General features: G+C 42.3%; 1 protein-coding gene across 3 annotated transcripts in view; it reads right to left on the bottom strand.

Annotated features, from left to right (window-relative positions):
- Positions 1-901: 901 nt before the first annotated feature.
- The window catches only part of SNRK (SNF related kinase), a 63,750-nt gene continuing 42,142 nt past the window's right edge, over positions 902-22,509 (bottom strand). For all 3 annotated transcript variants that reach the window (XM_061127908.1, XM_061127909.1, XM_061127907.1), the window contains 4 exons: positions 12,246-12,387; positions 8,523-8,735; positions 5,689-5,823; positions 902-2,256 (listed from right to left, as the gene is read on the bottom strand). In XM_061127908.1, coding sequence (XP_060983891.1) covers positions 1,032-2,256; positions 5,689-5,823; positions 8,523-8,735; positions 12,246-12,387 — 1,715 coding nt within the window. In that variant the 3' untranslated portion in view covers positions 902-1,031. The remainder of the gene's footprint in view (positions 2,257-5,688; positions 5,824-8,522; positions 8,736-12,245; positions 12,388-22,509) is intronic.

Raw genomic sequence — 22,509 nt, 5'->3', positions numbered from 1 at the left:
TTTGTGTATTTAACCTTTTATGTGTACTTTTTAATCAGCCAATTTTCATAGGTACTTGAGCTAAAGGACATAAAAGAATGGATGGTAACAACAGACAACCTAATTATCAAAGTCCTAAAAATCAAATGCCAATTTTTTTTTTTAATGGGGTTTTGACTTTGCCAACACCTTTGCTTCCATGTTATTTAGGCCCTAGCATTTCTTCTACCTACACAGTTGTCCAGGAAGCCTGGGGTATGCCCTCCTCAAGGGAATTTACACCAAGCATCCCTTTGTTCTGTTAGACAGACACACACTCTAGAAGTCAAGACATCTTCAGTTCACTTTATCACATTACAAAATGAGATTGTCTGCTTGTGACCACTACAGAGGAAGCGGCCTTATAAATCTATGTACTTTATCTCACCTATTACAAAACAAGAACATCTTTTTCAGTTAAATTTTAAGAGCCCAAACTGTTTTCACACTATAGCTTAAGACAAACAGGTGCGGGTTATGCTGAAATCATGGTTTTACGGTTGTCAGTGCAGACGCTCGCTGCACTCTGCTCTGCACAGGGCCTGCAGGCCGGGCTCCCCACACTCGCGGGCCCCAGGCCTATCGGCGTCACAAGGTTATTGCTTTGGTTCTGTCTCAGACACCAGAGTGTGCCTCAGAGCACGGAGATTCCATGTCACTGAAGGTTGGGGCGGGAATTTCGATTTTTCACAAGGAAAAGCATTTTCTCTAAGTTAAGTGCAGAACATCAAATTTCTAAGTGCTCCAAGGTTATTAGGTTCCAAATATACATTTTAATTTAATCCTGATCATCCACATTAAAATTATAAATGTAAAAATGACACGAGACTTTTCGGCTGGAAAAGAAAAGTAGTGTCTAGCAGCATGCACAAAGACCATGCATTTGTCACGTCGTCAGGCGAACAAACGAGAAAGTAATAAATAACTGCCCGCTTTAAGAGAGTCTTTAAAACCGAAAGGGGACCAGTGGAGTGAGCCGGTCTTGGCCGCTCCGAGCAGGAGGCGCGCCGGGCTCAGATGACGTGGCAGCAGCTGGCCTGGCTGGAGGCGCACAGCAGCCCCTCCTTGGGGTTCCGCTGGATGTTCACAGAGATGGTCTTTTCGCACAGAGGTAGCTGGAGCACGTTGTTTTTCAGGTTCCTGCTCTTTATCCGGTCCAACTCCACAGTGGTGTCCACCACGTGGTCGGAGAAGAACTTCATGCCGCCCCCGGCTGGGGCGGGCGCCGCGCCGCCGGCGGAGCCGATGCACATCTTCCAGGCGGACTTCTCCTGGACCTTCACGCTGGAGAAGGACAGGCCGCTCTGCGGGTCGAGAATGTACTTGGCGCTGCCGTGCAGCTGCGAGCCGAGGCAGAGGCCCATGAGTTTGAGGCTCTCCACCAGCTCCCCGGCACCGCGCGCGGCCAGCTGCGTGGACGTGGACGAGCCGGGCCCGGCGCAGCGGCGCGCGCTGCCCGACGTGCCGCCCGGGGCGCCACCCGAGCCCCCCGTGGGGCCGCCGCCGCCAGCGCTGTGCTCGCTGGGGCTGGCCTTGTCCGCGCCCCCGCCGCCGCGGCTCGGCTTGCTCTGGCCGCCACCGTCGCCCTCGCTGCCCGGGGGCCCCTCGCTGCTGTCCCGGCGGTGCCAGGAGTACGTGAAGCCGCTGTCCTTGTCCAGCCGCCGGCGGCTCTCCGAGTCGTCGTCGCTGGTCTCCGAGCTGCTGCAGCTGGAGCCGCGGCCCTGACTTTTCCGGCGGTGGTAGCGCTTGTGCACCGTGCCCGGGGAGGCGATGTTCATCTTGAGGCGGCTCAGCTTGGGCGGCAGGTTCTCATCCATGTCGAACTCGTCGTCCGACTCCCCCTCCTCGAAGATCTGGTTGAGCACCGGCGCGCTCTTGCGGGACGTCAGCCGGTTGGTCACGGACGGCTTGCGGCGCAGCACCACCTGGGTGGAGAGGGACATGGGCTTCTTGTCCTCCTCGTCCTCCTCCTCGTCCTCCTCCACCCGGAAGAGGCACTTCCGCCCGCTGCCCGCGGCCTTCAGGCCGGCCGGGGGCCCCGAGGACAGCGCGGGCCCCGCCAGCTCGGGGAGGTCCTCCTTCTTGGCCGAGTCACACAGCCCTTTGCTCCTGTGCCCGTTGAGGACACTGTCGGTGGCCCGAGCAGGAGACTGAGGGACAGTTGCGTGGGACAAAGGAGTGGCCGTGAGGTCATCCTCAAGGTCCTGGGGCACGTCGATTTTGGTTGGCCAGGACTGCCTATGTAACAGAGTGGGAGAAAAAGAAAAGCTATGTAATAATATGTGACTTTACTCAAGTACCTTATATATATAAAACACTGGGATGAAAGCCACAGACATAAAGAAAACGAAAGCAACGAAAGAAAGAGCAGCCCTGCAGACCCATTCAACATCCTGTAAACATCACAAGGACACTGGAAGGGTAAATGTGGTTCTCACATGTGGTTCAGTTTCTGGCTTATTGATCAAATGAAAACTTCATCACAGCTGTCAAAAAGGGGGCAAACATCTCTTCTATATAAATGTTTTATACCACAAGAAAAGCCTTTTTAAAAGTACAAGGGAGTTATCACCAGAGTCAAACTTGAACATAGGTTTTGCTCCTTCTGGTCTTAGATCACAATCTGCAGGTATAGTATTACTAATAAATTCACCTGAAATTTCTAGTCCTCCAGATTTTACAGGGTGGTGTGAAAAGTTGGTGTGTAAGAAAATAAAAATAGTTTAATGGATTTAAACTACTGATGAGAAAAGTCAGTGAATACTGGGCACATATAAATCTCTTCTTTACCAATTAAACGATGCACCCCATAAGCTTGCTCTCTCTGTATATATATATTTTAATGACCACATAGGAGTTCTGAACAGCAAAATCTACTGTTGTTTGAACTTTGATTTTACTCCCAATCCAGAGTCACCCAAGTAGTAAGAACACTGCTTGGTAGCCCAAGGAAGACTTTTGAAAGTGAAATCTCTAGCTTCTTTTGAATAAACATCTGGAACTCTCAACTGCCCTCTCTGCCCGGGGGAGCAGGAGACACTGAAACAGCCACAGCTACACTGACACTTGCACTTCACACCAATTATGTTATCCCAGACATAAAACCCAATCAAACCTGTAGCTTTAAAAAACCCATGAGTTTACAGCAGACCTCTGTTCCCCAACTCAAAGCTTCCTCCTCTCTCTCAAGGATGGAGTGGGCCTGTTCGCTGCCCATTGCTCGGTAATCTACAGAAGCCGAGTGTTCAATGTTTTTGAGGTCAAGCAGCATCTCTGGACAAGTCCTCTGTCCTCACGACACAACTGTGCCAACTCCAGGTGAGCCTTGGGCCCTGGGAAATTGCACCCAACATTCCTTTCGGGATCTATTCCTCAAAGAGCAACCACTCAAAATGCACCCTGGCAAACACTGGGGTGGCCCTGCGGTGGGAGGCACGTCAGACCTCCCAGAGCCGCAGCCAGGCCACTCGAGGCGGGCAGGACAAAGACTGGAGGGGATTCTCTCTCCCCCACAACAGAGCCCACCCAGAAACAAGAGGGAGGGCCCTGCAGCTGAACCAGCCACTCCATCACCACTTCTCATTTACCTGAGTTAATCAGATGGTTAAATAGCTCACATCTTTTAAGAACATATCTGGGTCCAATGCTGTGCTAGACTAAATAAGCATGACATTGTGAGAAAATCACAGCTTATCTTAACAAGAGATAAGAAAGTTTGCTAACAAGAACCGTAAACGAGCTGCACTGACAGCACAGTTCACACGTAGAGGGTTGGCTCCCGGAGGACCTCTCAAGGCTCTCGTACTGACCGAGTGCACGTGTTTCCAGCCCACGCTGGCAGGACACAAAGAATGCACCCTCTCCAGGCAGGCTCTCCCTGGCTGGACCCACTGCCCCCTCCACCGCTAACTCTGCTGCTTAACACCAGTCTCCTGTCTCAGGCCGCGTTTCTGCATCCAGGTCACCCTGACCCCAAGGCGCACCCAGCAATGGAAGTGAGTTAGGGTCTGGGATTTTGACAATGAAGACAAGGCAAGTCAGCAGACATCTACCCGTGCCAGTGGGCCCGGGGACCCAGGAGGAGGACAGGTCCCCACAGCATCTCCACTGCCTAGTCCCCAGGTGAGTAACAGAAAACTGCATGGAAGGCTCTGGTACTTCTCTATAGCTGCTGTTGGCTGTGTAACTTCTATAATAAAGTAAAGCCAGTTTCATTAATTTACCTGTCTGATCAACTTTAGATTGAGTTCTGATCTGTTCCACTGAAAATAAAACAGTTCAATTCCAAATGTTCCCTTCTCCCAAACACTGAGGTGGCTCCAGGCCAGGCGGTCAGGTCTGCGGTGACTCTGCTCTTTCACACAGGAGGGCTCGGGTCAGGACTAGGCTGACCCTAACCACTCACCAACCTTTTCCTGGTTTGTCCCATGTGCAAGGGTTCCCACCTTCCCTGGGGCCCAGTCCTTTTGGTTTTCGTTACTCAAGAAAACATCCAGGATATAAATGAAGTTACCAAAGTCATCTTCCAGTTAAACTAAACTTTTAAATATTTAGTCTCTGGTCACCTGGGAATGTTTTCTTGTCTCTTCTCCGTCGCGCCACCCCAAGCAACAACCTACCCGTGGCAAGCTGACTGCAAGTAATTTAAAATCCAATGGTACTCTTCTTTTAAACAGTAATTTATTATAAATATACACACACATATGTTCATATATAGTTGGATGTACAAGTAGAGAATTACTAAGAATCAAGAGCATCCTTCTGTTTTTGAATCACTATTAATTCCACTATAATTCCATTATTTTATCTGAACAAAGATAAATTCTAAATAAATTTTCATAATGGTGACAAAAGTAACCCTTCTGTAAGCCTTCCCAAGTTTTGAGGTTAAATGGAAAGCTAATATGGTACAAGAAAAAGAAGAGGAGGAAGGCAGTGGGAGAGAAGCAGCAGGAAAAAGCTGGAAAAGGAAGGGAAGGAAAACACAGGGGAGATGTGTGCATGGTCACTGCTCTGCCAAAGATGACATGGTGGGGAAACGGCCACAACAATGACCGCAAACACACAGGACCCAGTTCAAACCACCTCGCATATATATTAATTTGTTTATCGCAACGATACCCTCAAGGAGTAAAGAGCATTATTCCACCCATTTCACAGATGAGGAAGCCGAGTCAGAGGTTAGGTGAACTCCCAAGGTGAAGTAGCTAATAAATCAACTAGCTGATCTGTCACATTCCTGCAATCCTGAGATAACATCATGCCACAGATAGGCCCTGCAGATTTTCTAAAATTATTCCAGATACTGAGGGAAAACCCAGCCTTGTTCCTGGAATAAAACTTAAAAAGAAAATGACACATCTCTACATGTCAGATCTGGAAGAGTTTAACAGAAACAGCGACAGACACCCTAGCTTGAGGCCGCTTCTGCACAGACGTCTTCCCAGCCAGGCCAGCAGCACAGCCCATCTCCCCGCGAGCCCAGGAGAGGAGGGTGGCCCCGGTGATAAGGACCCCGGCCCCTCCCTCCCGTGGAGAGCCCACACGGGCCTCTCGGCGAGGCTGTCACCGCTCTTTATCCCCTCACCCCACAGAGTTAGGAAACACTGAGGAAAAGTTGGCTATTTCAAAACGTTAACTTACTAAAATCAGTGAAGATTTTTTTCTCACCTAAACTGGGCCTTGATATTGCTAGGGCTTGCAGATCTGGTTTGTATTTCTTTCTCTTGCTTTTCCCTCAGGATCCTTTCAGCAAGCAAGAAGTAAGTGGCTGTGATGTGATTGTACCTGTTGGTTTCCAGGGCCCTGAGGAAGTAAGGGAGAGAGAACATAAGCCGCATTAGCAGGTCTGTCTGCGCACAGCACAACTGAGTTTTTGTTTTTTAAGTAAAAGCAAATGAAATCCAATGACCTGGAATTCTTTAAAATTAAGGGGGGCGGGGAACCCCCACAAAAAGGAGGGGAAGAAAAAACCAAAACCTGGTAGTAGATCATTCTTAAAATTCTAAGAAACAACCGCATAAAAATGGTCAGTTAGTAGGAAAAACCCAAAATGCTGATGGCAGCTGAGTTGGAAGTCAGTTTTAGATGCTTAAGATAATGAAATTTCCAAGAATGTATACATTATCCAAAAATTTAATGTGTATCAGTTTATTTTCATGAGAGTGGCTTACTTGCTTCCGACAGAATTATGAAATGAGTTATATGAATGTGCACTCAAACACGAGTATCAGTCAGAAAAATTAGAAAACGCTTTTCCTTTTACATTATGTGTTTACTGGCATTTTCAGACACTAATGCATTACTAATCTATTGAAAGCATGTTATTAGCCTCTTCTTTGAATAAAATCTGTGAATAAAATGAAATTTGTACATCCACCTCAAAAGTAGTGCTGAGTCCTCAGTCTGGCCGGCACTGTGCTGGGCACATACATGCCCACGGGGCACCCCCCGCCTCCCGCAGCTGGCCTGCTGTGGGACGGACCCTGGAGGGGGCGCTACCGAGGAGCCACAAGACCAGAAACACACCGCGATGCTTCGGGACCCTTCTGTGTGAGCAAGCTTACACGGTGAACACTCAGGCAGGACACGGCACAGGGGCTCCTCCTCATAAAACCACCAGGGCCAGGGTGAGAGATTCTGAAGTCAGACAGCGAGGTGAAATCCAGGACCAGAATGACTTCTCAGAGTGTTTCCTCAACCGAGCACCAGATAAAGCTGCGGGCTTGTGTTAAGGGGACTGACAAATGTGTCTCTGAATTCGGGAAGCACCCTGCAATGGGGAGCTGCTCATAATGTGGGCAGCAGGCAAGACTAGCCTGAGAACTGCTGGGAACACCTGAGACTTCAAATTATCTCTCCTTTTGGATTTACAATTGAATTTACATAAATCAAACAGTTCTACAGGACACCACTGCATGTCTTTATTTAAGACTCAAGCCAATTCAAGGAGATGCAAATAGCCTTTTATCCACTCAAAAGTGAAAAATCATCCTCTACACATTCCTACGGTGAGTATCCTTGGCAAAAAGAGCAAGTGTCCTGCTCTTCTCCATTTGTTTAGGTCATTTCAGTAACCGCAGGTCAATCTATGAAAACTCAACACACACTCAGAAACCTGCAGATGTTTGTACTTAAACCAAAACTATGAGCCTGAGTTTATTTTTATAAATTCTTCTTTGCCGTATACCCTAAAGATGCATGTCCTTTATAAAGACACCACCCTTCTCAAGGACCAGACCTGGGGAGCTGAGCCTGACAGCCCGCCCCGCTGCAGTGGTACGTCCAGCCCGCAGCCTCCTCCTCCTGGCGGTCAGACACCTGGGTCAGAACACTCAGCCAGGCCAGAGTGGCCCCCTTGAGGGGAATCCCCCAGAGTATATCCTCATTTATCATCCTCAACTGTTTCATCCAATCGTTAAATGACTTCTGACTTGTAGAACACTTCATATTGTTACAGACAGAACCTCTTAGAGAAATGAATCATTGTTAAAGCAACTGTATCTTTATATTATCCTTGATTTCAAACTTCACAGGTTATAAAAAACTGGCTTCGGTTTTTAAAAAATATAACTAACTTGTGCATCTCATGGGCTCCAGGTTACTGTAGCAAAGGCTCTAAAAAGCCAGACAGTAACATCTGAGTTTCGTTAAGTCGTATGGTCCTTCTCACAGTGACTCCGGTAGCGTGCACACACACGGCCTTGGCTGTGGGCCTCGACACCCTTACTTATGAAAATGTGTGACTACAGACAGGCCGACTCCTGACTTGAAGAACTTGTGGTCTGCCCCTGCTTCCCCGTGGGGACCAGAGGGAGACCCAGGAGTTAGGAGGACCCAGCAATGGACTGTGTCGCTACCAGGACACAAAACGGTCTACTCCGATTCACCTCTGTGAGCAGGGAGAAAGGCCACAGGACTCACTGACACCACGAGAAATGGTGTGCTTGTCTACTAGAACAAAAATAAAAACAAAAGACAACAAAACCTATGAGCCGGGCCCGGGGCCAGGAACTCTAGAGATAAGTGACGTAAGCCCTGCCAACTGGGAACTCCAACCACTACACCTCGTCCACAGGCCCCGCCCCACTCAGAGCGCCCAGGACTTCCCCAGCGGCTCAGTGGTCAAGAACCTGCCTGCCAGCGCACGGGACCCGGGCTCCTTCCCTGACCCGGAGGTCCCACGTGCCTCGCAGCAAGGCCCGCGCCACAGCTACTGAGCCTGTGCTCCAGGGCCTGGGGACCGCGACTGCCGAGCCCAGGAGCCCTCGAGCCTGCGCCACGACAGGGAAGCCACCGCTCTGAGAGGCCCGCGCACCCCAACCAGAGGGCAGCCCCCGCTGTCTGCAACTAGAGAAAAGCCCACGCAGCAACGAAGACCCAGCATAGCCAAAAATAAACAAATAAACAAAATTTTAAGACAAACTTTTTTTTTTTTTGTTTTTAAAAAGGGCCCAGCCCAAGAACCCTAACCCATGGCCCTGCACTGGCGAGCGCCGACGTACTCGACAATGGCGTCGCGGTCCGCTATGTCCCCGAGCACCATGCGCTGGATGATGCTGTTGTGCTCCTCTTCCGACAGGTTTTTATACGACACGAGCGGGATGTTATACTTCGTGGCTGGAGAAGGGTCCACTCCTTGAAGCCAAGGATGGTTTTCAATCTCTTCTAAAGAGGCCCTCCTCTTGGGATCTCTCTGTAGCATTCGTGTGATCAGGCTGGAAAGGAAGGTAAGTCCATTGTTAAAGCAAAGTCCTGGCAGGGATGAGTAATGGTGAGCTACTGTATTTTTCAAAATTGTTTCCTAAACTTATACCATCGATTTCATCAGGTTCACCAGTGCTGATGGTGGGGCTGATGGGAATGAAGGAGATTTGGTGTCGTCAGATTCACAGAATAAAAAATCGTAACCACCAGACAAGCCCAACACACAAATGCAGTTTCCTATCATCTAGAATTAACACTAGGTATGAACATCTGCCCCTGAGTTAACTGGGGAAGTGGCACACCAGAACCTGATACCACCACCAGCTACAACACACAGAATAGGGTGCTGAGCTAACTTCTGTTTCCAGAAGAATGAATGACCATCCTGATGAAAGCAACCAAAATGTCATCTACCTTTAGGGGGTTGTGTTGGCAAGAAGGAAGGAGGGATGAAAGACGGGAAGAAAAGATAGAAGGATGGAGAGATGGACGAACTACTCAGCAAGTAAAAGCAGAGTCAAAGTAAGACTCTTAGGAGCTAATGACAAAGCTGGCCTTGCTCTGATTTTTCCTGCTTCTGCACTGAGTAACTGAAAACAGAATATACGCAGAATATAATGGTTGTGCAGAGCCTCCTGAAGGTGAGAAGTACAACTAGAACCTAGCAAAGAACTGGGACCCAGCTTCTGTGTGGGGAGGAATGAGAAGTGAGAAACACATCTCCTGCTAAGATGTCAAGGTGGAAACCTGCCTGCCTCAACACTGCTGCAGAGGGGGAAGAGGGGAGTTTCTTCTAAGAACTTCTAGGTACAAGCTGGTCCTCACACAAGTTTGTGGTCCAAATTAATGACACTAAATCTGTGTGGTTACTTTTAAGAGGTTTCAGGGTGGAAATGCCCCTAGGTAGCTAGGAGGAAAGCAAATACAAATTCTTTGTGTCGGAACTATAACTTATAAGAACTTACAAGAAACCTGACATCCCAATGAAAAATACAAAATGCAATGGAAACCAAGTTCCACTGCAAGAACTTAAAGACAGGATGGGAAATTAAGAATGCAGACTTCAAATACATCTATATCTATCAGTGAGTACAATAATAATAAATCGAATGAACTCTCCAATTAAAAGACAAAATGCTCAAATGGTTAGATGGTATTAATCAAAATTCTAGCTCCTAGTTGCTAAAAAACGATGTACCTAAAAACAAGACAATAAAAGATTTAAAGAACAGAAAACTATATAGCACATGACTGCTAACCAAAAGAAGACTGGTGTGATTAGCTAAAACTAGATGACACAGACTGACTTTAAGGCCCAAAGCATTATTAGAATAGACAGGGATACAAAGGTTCAACTCACCAGGAAGACACAACAGTTTTCAACTTGTTTGGATTTAATAATATTCCCCCCCAAAACACCAAAAGCAAAAACTGACAGACTTCCAAATACAAAAAAATAAGCTGACCTGTCATGTTGTATTGATGGGGGTAATAACTCTTTTTATTTGCCTATGATAGCATTCTACATAGTGGAAGAATATCTCATTAAGTGGTAGATTAAGTCAAATAACTAGGAAAGGATTTAAATAATTTTGAACAGCATAATTAACAAGCTTGGTCTTAAGGATTAATAAAGAAGTCTGACCCAACAATTAGAAAGTGTACATTCTTTTCTAGAATAGAAGGATTATTTACAAAAACTGACTCCATGCTAATCCAAAAGCAAGCCTTACCAAGTTAATAAAAACTAGTACCATATAGACTATAGCCTTGGATCACAATGCAATTAAGTTAGAAATGAATAACAAAAAGCTGATTAGTAAAACCCTTCCACATTTGGAAATTTAAAACACCATTCTAAAAGTAATGGATTAAATAAACACATAGAAACTAGACAATAATCAGAACTGAATAACAAAACACTATAAATCAAAACTAGTCGGATGCAGGTAAAATGGTACTTAACCACTACACTAGAAAAGAAAAATTTATGGAATATTCAACATAAGAAAATGGAAAAATGAACGAGTGCATTAAGTAGGTAGCAGGAAATAACACAGACAAAATAGTGTCAGTAGCATAAAACAAGCAAAAAAAAAAATACAACAGTAAATCAAGAAAAACAAAAGACAGCTCTTGGTAACAGTAAAATGAACAAACCTCAGGCAGGCCTGATCAAGACAAAAACAAAGAAAGCAAAAATAGAAGAAGGCGAAAAAATCAATACTAGAATGAAAAAAGAACAACAAATCCACTAATCAATCAGCTTTCAAAATATAATTAGAGAATGTTATAAATACTTGAGGTCAAGAAATTTGATAATTTAGATAAAATGGTAAGTTCCTTTAAAAAACAAAACTTAGCAAAACTGACACAGGAAAAAGGAGAAACTGAATGGTCCTATGATTAATTAAAGATAATCCCTCCGAGAAGGAGATGCCAAGAAGAGGCTTCTAAAATATTAGAATTGTTCCTTTTCTTGAGCTGGCTACTGGGTACAAAGGTGCTCACTTTATCAGATATACATTTTATCTGTTCTTCTGAATGATATATGTCAACATAAACATAATGTTACTCTGTTTTTTCTTCAGAAAGGGCTATGAAGATACTCCTGAAATACAAACATCTAACACACACACACAACATACACCCACAGACAGCAGCCTGCTTCCGGGATAGAGAATAATAACAGGGCATAAGGATGATGACGATGATAATCACCACCAATATTCATTCTGAGGGTGCTAAGACTGAGCTACAAGCTTTACATACATTAATTCATTTCCAAAATAACCCTGTAAGGCAGGTTCCACCATTCTCACATCATTAGTAAACTGAAAAACTACTATTTGAATCTCGAGAGTTTGAATTTCTAAGTTCTTAACTATGGCCTAAGATAGGGATCCACTTGCAGAGAAGATTCCTCAAACTATCAGATTTCCTTCATATCAAATGATGGGAGAAACTAAAAACTTTAAATCAATGAAATACTGAACTTCCAACAGTTCTTTTATTTCATTATGAATTTATCACTATATACATCACAGTGCTATATACAGCACTTTAAATTCCAAATAATCAGCTTGCATGTACTCTTCCTACAGTCACATGAACCAAACAGAGCTCTTCAGTCAACGGCGGGGAGGAGTACATGAATAAAATTATGAAGCACGCCTTGTAAACCCAAAAATAGTGTGTTGATAGTCTATTTCAGGAAAGCAAATCCCCTAACTCTTCTCTGGAGCTTTAAATAATTCCAGGAGCAAAAACAGAAAGTAGTTCTTACTGCAATTCTTCAAGCGAAAGTTAACCCACCACTCCTGGAGGCTGAGGAGGCATATAATGGGTTTCTTGAAAACTGGCTTATTTGAAACACAAACTAATACATCATGTCCTCCAACATTAAATTTCAAATCACATTCTGGGGTTAACTCCCAAAACACTCCTACCAATAGCAGAAACACTGGGTTCAAAAGTTAAAATGAACAAAGATACATATATACTTTTTATGTTTTACTTACTCTTTACACTCTTTAGACACGTGGGATGGTACTGTGTATTTGCAATCCATGATCATGGTCAATGTTTCACTGTCATTGGCCTCTTGAAAGGGTGGCTGCCCACATACCAACATGAAAAGGATCACTCCCAGACTCCATATATCTGTAAATCAAAGACATACTGTTAAATACTAAATAAGAAAACTAAAACATTCAGAGGAATAAAAGTACAATATCAAGTTTATTTTATTTTGAACAGGCAAAAAACCTGGGAACAAGTGAAAATGAAAACGACAATCCAAAACCTACGGGACACAGCAACAGCAGCTCAAAGAAGGAAGTTTAGAGCAAGACAGTCTTACTTCAGGAAACAGACAAAAAAGTGGAAGGAAAGAAGTCATAAAGACCAGGTCAGAAATAAATGAAACAGGGATGAAGAAAATAATAGCAAAGATCAATAAAACTAAACCTGGTTCTTTGAAAAGATAAAGAAAATTGACAAACCTTTAGCCAGAAAAGAAAAAAATGAAAAAGGCTCAAATCAATAAAATTAGAAATGAAAAGTTGTAACAGACACCATAAAATACAAAGGATCACAGAGAGTACTATAAGCAGGTGTCTGCCAATAAAACGCACAAGCTAAAAGAATTGGACAAATTCTTAGAAAGATACAATCTTCCAAGACTAAACCAGGAAGAAACAGAAACTATGTACAGACCAATAACAAATAATGACACTAAAACTGTGATTAAAAAAACCAAAAGCTCCCAAACAAAAGTCCAGGAACAGATGGACTCACAGGTGAATTATATCAAGCATTTAGAGAAGTGTTAACATCTATCCTTCAGAAAATATTTCCAAATATGCCTGAGAAAGGAAAACTCCCAAACTCATTCTAAGAGGCCAAGATCACCTTGATACCAAACCCAGAAAAAGATATCACAGAGAAGAAAAATATGGGCCAGTATCATTCATAAAAACAGATATAAAAATTCTCAACAAAATACTAGCAAACTGAATTCAACAATGATCAAGTAGGATTTATCCCAGGGATGCAAGGATTTTTCAATATTCACAAATCAATCTGTGTAATATACCACATTAACAAACTAAAGAATAAAAACCAGATGATCATCTCAACAGATGCAAAGGAAAAGCTTCTGACAAAATCCAACACTCATTTATGATAAAAAGTCTCCAGAAAGTGAGCACAAAGGGAACCTACCTCAACATAATAAAGGCCATTTATGACAAACACACAGATAACATCATTCTCAACAGTGAAAAGCTGAAAGCATTTCCTCTAAGATCAGGACCAAGACAAGGATGCCCACTCTTGCCACTTTTATTCAACACAGTTTTGGAAGACCTAGCCATAAGAATCAGAGAAGAAAAAGAAAGGGAATACAAGTTGGAAACAAAACTGTCACTGTTTGCAGAGGAGATGGTATTACACAGAAAAGCCTAAATACGCTGCGAGAGTACTACTAGAGTTCATCAGTGAATTCAGTGAAGTGGTAGGATACAACACTAATACACAGAAACTTCCTGCATTTCGTCTTTTTTTTTTTCCATTTATTTTTATTAGTTGGAGGCTAATTACTTTACAACATTGTAGTGGTTTTTGCCGTACATTGACATGAATCAGCCATGCTTCCTGCATTTCTATACACTAACAACACAAGATCAGAAAGAGAAATTAAGGAACAATATCATTTACCATTGCATCAGAAAGAATAACACCTAGGAATAAACGTACATAAGGAAACAAAAGATCGATAATCTGAAAACAATGATGAAAGAAATCAAAGATGACACAAACAGATGGAAAGATATACCACGTTCGTGGCTGAAAGAACGTGATTGGAAGAACAATATTGTTAAAATGACTATACTATCCAATGACTGAATGCAATCCCTACCGAATTACCTATGGCATTTTTTCAGATCTAGAACAAAAAATCTTAAAATGTATGTGGAAACACAAAGGATCCCGAAAAGCCAAAGCAGTCATGAGAAACAAAAACAGCTGGAGGAATCAAGCTTTCTGACTTCAGACAATACTATAAAGATACAATAATCAAAACCATATGGTACCTGGCACAAAGACAGGCTTATAGATCAGTAGGACTGAAAGGCCAGAAATAAACCTATGTACCTATGGTCAATTAATCTATGGCAAAGAAGGCAAGAACACACAATGGAGACAAGACAGTCTCTTCAATTAGTGGTGCTGGGAAAACCGGACAGCGATGCCTAAAAGAATGAAATCAGAACACGCTCTAACACCACACACAAAAATATACTCAGAATGGATAAAACATCTAAATGTAAGGTTGAATACTATAAAAGTCTTAGAAGAAAATATGAGAACACTCTTTGGCATAAAATGCAGGAAAATCTTTTTGGATCCACCTCCTAGAGTAATGAAAAAAATAGGGGGGAGGGATCTAATTAAACTTAAAGGAAACCATAAAAAAAAAAAAAAAAGACAATCCACAGAATGGGAGAAAACATTTGCAAATGATCTGACCAATAAGAGATTGATTTCCAAAATATACAAACAGCTCATGAAATTCAATATATTTTAAAAAAACAACAAACCATAAAAAATGGACAGAAAATCTAAATAGATTTCTCCCAAGAAGACATACAGATGTCCAAAAAACACATGAAAAGATGCTCAACATCACTTATTAGAGAAATGCAAATCAAAACTAATTGAGATATCACATCACCTCAGTCAGAATGGCCAGCATCAGCAAGTCTACAAACAATAAATGTTGGAGAGGGTGTGAAGAAAAGGGAACCTTCCTACACTGTTGGTGGCAATGTAAATTGGTAACAGTCACTGTGGAGAAGAGTACTGCGATTCTTTGAAAAACTAAAAACAGAGATACCGAATATTCCAGCAATCCCACTCCTGGGCATAAATCTGGAGAAAACTACTTTTAAAACGTACATGCAATCCCAAGTTTTTTTGCAAACTATTTACAACAGCCAAGAGATAGAAACAACCTAAATATCCATCAATAGACAAATAAAGAAGATGTGGTACATATATATTACAATTGACTATTACTTAGCCATAAAAAAGAAATAATGCCATTTGCAGTGACTTGAATAGACTTGGACATCATCATAGTAAATAAGTCAGACAAAGATAAGTATCATGTAACATCACTTTTATGTAGAATCAAAAAAATAATACAAATGAACTTACAAAACAAACTTAAGGTTACCACAGGGGAAAGATGGAGGGGAGGGAAAAATTAGGAGGTTGGGTTTAATGTATACACACAAATATAAATGTATACACGCACATATACATACATACACACACACACACACACATATAATAGATCATCAATAAGGATCCACTATACAGCACAAGGAATTCTACTCAATACTCTGTAATAACCTATATAGGAAAGGAATCCGAAAAAAGAATTGATACGTATAACTAAATCACTCTGCTGCATACCTGAAATTAGCACAACATGGTCAATCAACTTTACTCCAATAAATATAAAAACATTTAAAGAAAATGGAAATTTTAAAAAGTCATCTATAACTCAAAGTAAAAAGATCTAGGGAAGAGAAGGTAAGACCCAATCAGGCAGAGAAGGTATCTGTCTTACTCTGTTTTTATATTCACTTAAGATCCAAGTGTCAGGCACATAGTGAACAGTCAATAAATGTTCAATAAACAAATGAATTATCATTTCTTAGTGACAGGAATAGAAATTTAAAGTACCTATCAGGATTCCCAAATCTATGGACACACAATGCCATTTTCCCCATTACATTATACACCAGAGATGAAACTAAGACATTAATACTCTGAAACATGAAAGGGGTTTTGCCTAAGGATACAACTGTTCAGGTTGGTCTTAAACCTCAATCCTGGTTAGGTAACCACACCATGTGACAGACCAGAAAACTGAAGCTCCTGGAGAGGAAACTTTTCCCGGGCTGGGATGTCGACGAGGAAAAAGACTGCTATGCGTTACTTCAGAGGAAAGAACTAGGACTGAGGGTGTAAGCAACCAGGAGGGCAATGCTGACTTCAACAGCAGATGCTACCATGAAAACACTGGAAAAGTTAGTACGTTTCTTATCACTCTAAGTATTTCAGGAAAGGCTGAGTAATCATCTGTCTAATCTCCTGCATAGGCGCCTGGACCAGCTGATAATCTGAGGACTTTCACAACTCCAGCATTACACTGACTCCTGTAATAACAAAAAAACAAAAAACTTCTTGCCACTAAATAAAAAATGAAGCCATCACCGAGATGGAAAAATGATGTTTCTTTCAGATGAAAACAGAATGACTCCATTTAGGAAGGACATCATAAGTCATTCATTTAATCCAAAAACGAAAAGTGTAGACATGATCATATCAATGTTCAAGTAACACAACATCAATTCCACAAGCTTTCTAGACCATGGAAAGCTTAGAAGAGAGCAAGTGACAGGGCATGTGGCCTTGGTCACCACATCTGTTAACACTCAACTGCTGTTTTTACTTAAATACTCAAAATTATGTAGATTCCATGGGAACTAAGACTTGTTAATAAAATCTTTTCCTTGCTCCAAGCTAAACAAAAAGGGCAATAAATGCAGAAGCCCAAAAGTTACACACACTGTGGCTTTTCTATATGTACAATAAATTTTATTAATTTTCCCAGTAGAAATTATTGAAGGAGATGGGGAAATCTACTAAAATTAAAACATTTATAAAAATGAGAATGAAAGGAACCTGAGGATCCCTCAGTTCAAACCTTGGCTCCACAGTGTCCCCAAGAGGCCACCTGGCATTACTTGCTGGATGCTTGAATTATTTTCCTGCCCCAGGACAGCAGGCAGCTTCGGATTCCACTCCACTCACTGACCCACATTTCTTTATCTTGATTCTGGAACCCAAAGGGCCATCTCCACTCAAACAATCAGAAATGGTGGCTACTTGCACCTGTTTCTGAAATATTCCGTGAGAAGAATTTATAACCTCAGCTCTAGGAATACCTTCTTACGATTTTTAAAGAAAATTATATAGCTGATGTTTAACTTAAACCAGATTTGTACAACATGAACCTGCTATTTCTGGTCACCTGCTCCAACTCTCAAGCCACTGTGAACAAGTGGTAATTACAATTATTCTCCCTTCAATGCATGTGTCCTTCATGGTACACAATGGTAATAATCTAGAAATTAACTGTAAAGTAAACCTTCCACTGATGTTCATTACACAAGGACGGAAACTCACATTTTTGTTTATAATGTATACTTGACTGTTTCCTCCCCAAAGGAGGAGGCGATTTTAAACTGCTTTCAATAAAAATGCATAAACACTGAGGCGGAGTCAAGATGGCAGGTAGGAGGATGCAGAGTTTGTCTCCTCACAACTAGGGCCACTACCAGGCACTGAGCGGGACCCGGACACCTAAGTGGACGGGAGAAACCCCCTTCATGACCAGGCAGAATTCAGGGAGTTGGGAGGAGAGAAGTGCAGGTGGGGGGACCAGCAACCCTGAGGGACGGCTGAGGGAGGGGAGAGGTTCCCGTGCTTGCAGGGGCTCACTCATGGTGAGGAGGTCAGCAAAGAGGGGGATCTCAGGGGACTGGGACCAGAAGGGAATGGGGCCAGTGCTGCTGCTGCCCACTCAGGCCCCGGGCGGCCTGCTGGGCCCAGAGCCTGAACCTCAGTCCTCTGAGGCCCTCTCCAGCCTCGCGGATCCTGGGGGATAACAGGAGGCAGGGAGGGGAGGAAAAGTAGGGGAGAGACGGACGGGAGCCCCTAAGGGGCAGCTGGGGGAGGGGTGGGCGTCCCACGTCCAGGGGTGCCCACTCACTGTAAGATCAGCAAGGATGGGGGAAGACCTTCAGGGGACTGGGGAATTAGAGGGGAGCCAGCCAGCATTCTCCACACCTGCTCGGGTTCTGGCAAGCCTGCTGGGGTCCCAGGCCAAACCACTCCCTTCCAGCTACACAGAACCTAAGCTCCCTCCCCTGCACCTCCCCCGCAAGGACCTATTCCCCTGCACAGGGGTCCTGAGCCTAGGTGCCCCCCTCCCCAAGACCCTGCCCTCCACAGCAAACCTGCCTCTACCCAACTGCCTGCAAACTCCAGGGCTGAATGCCTCAACCCAAACAACAGTAAAACAGGAACACGGCTTCACCCATCAAAAAAGTGAGACGACAAAAAACATGTCACGAATGAAAGAACAAGCTAAACACCTACAAGGCCGAATAAAGAAAGAAGAAACAGGGAAGCTACCTGAAAAAGGATGAACAGAAATGATAGCAAGGATGACCCAAAATTTCAGAAATAGAGTGGAGACAGAGATGGAGAAAATATAAGAAATGTGTAACAAGGAGCTAGAACAACAAAAGAACAAATAAACAGTGATAAACAACACAATAACTAAAATGAAAAACACGGCAAAAGAAATCAACAGCAGAATAACTAAGGCAGAAGAACAAACAAGTGAGCTGGAAGACAATGTCGAAGTAACTGGTGAGGAGCAGAATTTATAAAAAAGAAAAGAATTGAGGACAGTCTCAGAGACGTCTGGGACAACATTAAACGAACCACCATTCAAATGATAGGGGCCCCTGAAGAAGAGAAAGAGTCTGAGAAAATACTTGAAGAGGTCACAGACGAAAACTTCCCTAACATGAGAAGAAGAAGGCCGCCCAAGTTCAGGAAGCAGAGTCGCACACAGCAGGGGTTTCCAGCCTTTCTTGGCACCAGGACCATCTTCACTGAAGGTAACTTTTCCGTGGACTGTGGGGGAGGAGGTGGTCCAGGCGGGCACGTGAGCAGTGGGAGCGGCAGGTGAAGCTCTGCATGTGCATCTGGTTACTAACGGGCCGCAGACAAGTACCAGGGTTAGGGACCTCTGCCATGCAGGATAAACCCAAGGAGAAACACACCAAGATACATAATATTCAAACTAACAAAAATTAAATTCAAAGAAAAAGTATTAAACACAGCAAGGGAAAAGCAACAAATGAACAAATGACATACCAGGAAATCCCCAAAAGGTTATCAGCTGATTTTCAGCAGAAACTACGCAGGCCAGAGAGAGTGGCAGAGAGAAATCAAAAGCTTTACAGACAAGCAAAAGCTAAGAGGCTTTATCACCACCAAACCAGCTTTACAACAAATGCTAAAGGAACTGCTCTAGGCAGAAACATAAGAGAAGAAAAAAAAAACCCACATAAACAAACCAAAATCATTTTTAAAATGGTAACAGGCACATACATATTGATAATGACCTTGACTGTAAATGGATTAAACGCTCCAATCAAGAAACACAGACTGGCTGAATGGATACAAAAACAATACCCATATATATGTACGTCGTCTACAAGAGACTTACTTCAGAACCAGAGACATATATAGACTGAAAACGAGGGGATGGGAAGAGACAGTTCATACAAATGGAAATCAAAACAAAGCTGGAGTAGTAATACTCTTAGATAAAACAGACTTTACAATAATAGTGCAGGGGGATTTCAACACCCCACTTACACCAATGGACAGATAATCCAGACAGAAAATAAGGATACACAACTTTATATGACACAACAGACCAGACAGATTTAATTGAATTTATAGGACATTCCACTTGAAAGGGCAGAATACACTTCCTGCTCAAGTGCACATGGAACATCCTCCAGAACAGATCATCTTGAACCACAAATCAAGCCTTGGAAAATTTAAGACAACTGAAATCATATCAAGCATCTTTTCTGATCACAATGCTGAGATTAGAAATCAATCACAGGAAAAAAAAAAAAAGGTAAAAAACACAAACATATGGAGGCTAAACAGTGCGCTGCTGAATAACCAAGAGATCACTGAAGGAATCCAAAAAAAAAAAAAAAAAAATTAAAAATACAAGCAAATGACAATGAAAACATGACCCAAATGATGACCCAAAACCTATGTGACACAGCAAAAGCAGTTCTAAGAGGAAGTTTACAGCAATTCAAGAAACAAGAAAAACCTCAAATAAACAATCTTACACCTAAAGTAACTAGAGAAAGAAAAACAAAACCCAAAGTTAGTAAAGGAAAGAAATCATAAAGATCAGAGCAGAAAAAATGAGCAGAAATAAAGAATACAATAGCAAATATCAGTAAAACCAAAAATTGGTTCTCTGAGAGCATAAACAAAACTGATGAATCTTTAGCCAGAATCATCAAGAAAAAAGGGAAGAGGACTCAAATCAATAAAATGAGAAATGAAAAAGGAGAAATTAGAACTGACATGGCAGAAATACAGAGTCATGAGGCTACTACAAGCAACTATATGCCAATAAAATGGACAACCTTGAAGAAATGGAGAAATTCTCAGAAAGGTATAACTTTCTAATACTGAACTGGGAAGAACTAGAAAATTTAAACATCAATCACAAGCAATGAACTTGAAACTATAATCAAAAGTCTTCCAACATACAAAAGTCCAGGACCAAATGGTTTCACAGGCGAATTCTATCAAACATTTGGAGAAGAGCTAACACCCATCTTTCTCAGACTCTTCCCAAAAACTGCAGAGGGAGGAACACTTCCAAACTCATTCTACAAAGCCACCATCCCGTAATATCAAAACAGACACAGATACCACAAAAAAAGAAAATTACAAACCAATATTCTTGATGAACATGGACACAAAAATCCTCAACAAAATCTAACGTACAATAAAAGAATCATACAGCACAATCAAGTGGGATTTATCCCAGGGATGCAAAGATTCTTCAACATACACAAAACCAATCAATGTGATACACCATACTAACAAATTAAACAGTAAAAATGAGATGATCTCAATAGATGCAGAAAAAATTTTTTGACAAAATTCAATACCCATTTATGATTTAAAAAAAAAAAAAAAAAACTCTCCAGAAAAAAGGCAGAGAGGGCATCGACCTCAACATAATAAAGGCCATAGACAACAAATTCAGAGTAAATACTCTCAGTGGTGAAATACTGAAAGCATTTCCTCTAAAATCAGGAACAAGACAAGGATGTCCACTCTCACCACTATTACGCAACACAGTTTTGGAAGTCCTAGCCACACCTATCAGAAAAGAAAAAGCAATAAAATGAATCCAAATAAGAAAAGGCAAAACTGTCATTGCAGATGAAATGACACTACACATAGAAAATTCTAAAGATAATGGCAGAAAACTACTAGAGCTAATCAGTGAATCTGGTAAAGTTGTAGGATACAAAATTAACGCACCGAAATCTCTTGCATTCCTACACACTAACAATGAAAGATCAGAAAGAGAAATTAAGGAGACAATCCCATTTACCATCACAACAAAAAGAATAAAATACCTAAGAATAAACCTACCTAAGGAGGCCAAAGACCTATACTCAGAAAACTATAAAACACTCACGAAAGAAATCAATGATGATACAAACAGATGGAGATATATACCATGTTCTTGGACTCAAAGAATCAATATTGTGAAAATGACTTATACTACCTAAAATAATTTACAGATTCAGTGCAATCCCTATCAAATTATCAATGGCACCTTTGCACAAAATTAGAAGAAAAAATTCTACAATTTATATGGAAACACAAAAGACCTCAAACAGCCAAAGGAAGCTTGAGAAAGAAAAACCAGAGCTGGAGGAATCAGCCTCCCCAACTTCAGAATGTCCTGTAAAAGCCACAGTAATAAAGACAGTGTGGCACTGGCAGAAAGACAGAAACGCAGATCAATGGCACAGGACAGAAAGTCCAGAAAGAAACCTGTGGTCAATGACCTAAGACAGAAGAGGCAAAAACATACAACGGAGAAAAGACAGTCTCTGCAGTAAGCAGTGCTGGGAAAACTGGACAGCTACGTGTAAAAAAACGAAATCAGAACACTCCCAAACACCAGACACAAAAATAAATTCAAAATGGATAAAAGACATAAATGTAAAACCAGACACTATAAAGCCCTTAAGAGGAAAATACAGGCAGAATAGTTGGTGACATAAATCACAACAAGATCCTTTTTGACCCACCACCTAGAATAATGAAAATAAAAACAAAAATTAAACAACCCAATGAAAAATGGGCAGAAGTGATAAACATTCCTCCAAAGAAGACACACAGATGGCCAAGAGGCACATGAAATAATGCCCAACATCACTAATTATTATAGAAATGCCAATAAAAACTACAATGAAGTATCACCTCACACGAGTCAGAATGGCCACCATCAAAAACTCTACACACAGGGACCTCCCTGGGGGCCCAGTATTACGCATCCGC

Source organism: Dama dama, chromosome 24, assembly GCF_033118175.1.
Source record: "Dama dama isolate Ldn47 chromosome 24, ASM3311817v1, whole genome shotgun sequence".
NCBI classification, from domain to species: Eukaryota; Metazoa; Chordata; class Mammalia; order Artiodactyla; family Cervidae; genus Dama; species Dama dama.
The sequence above is the reverse complement of the archived record's forward strand: the minus strand, read 5'-3'. Positions and strand labels throughout refer to the sequence as shown.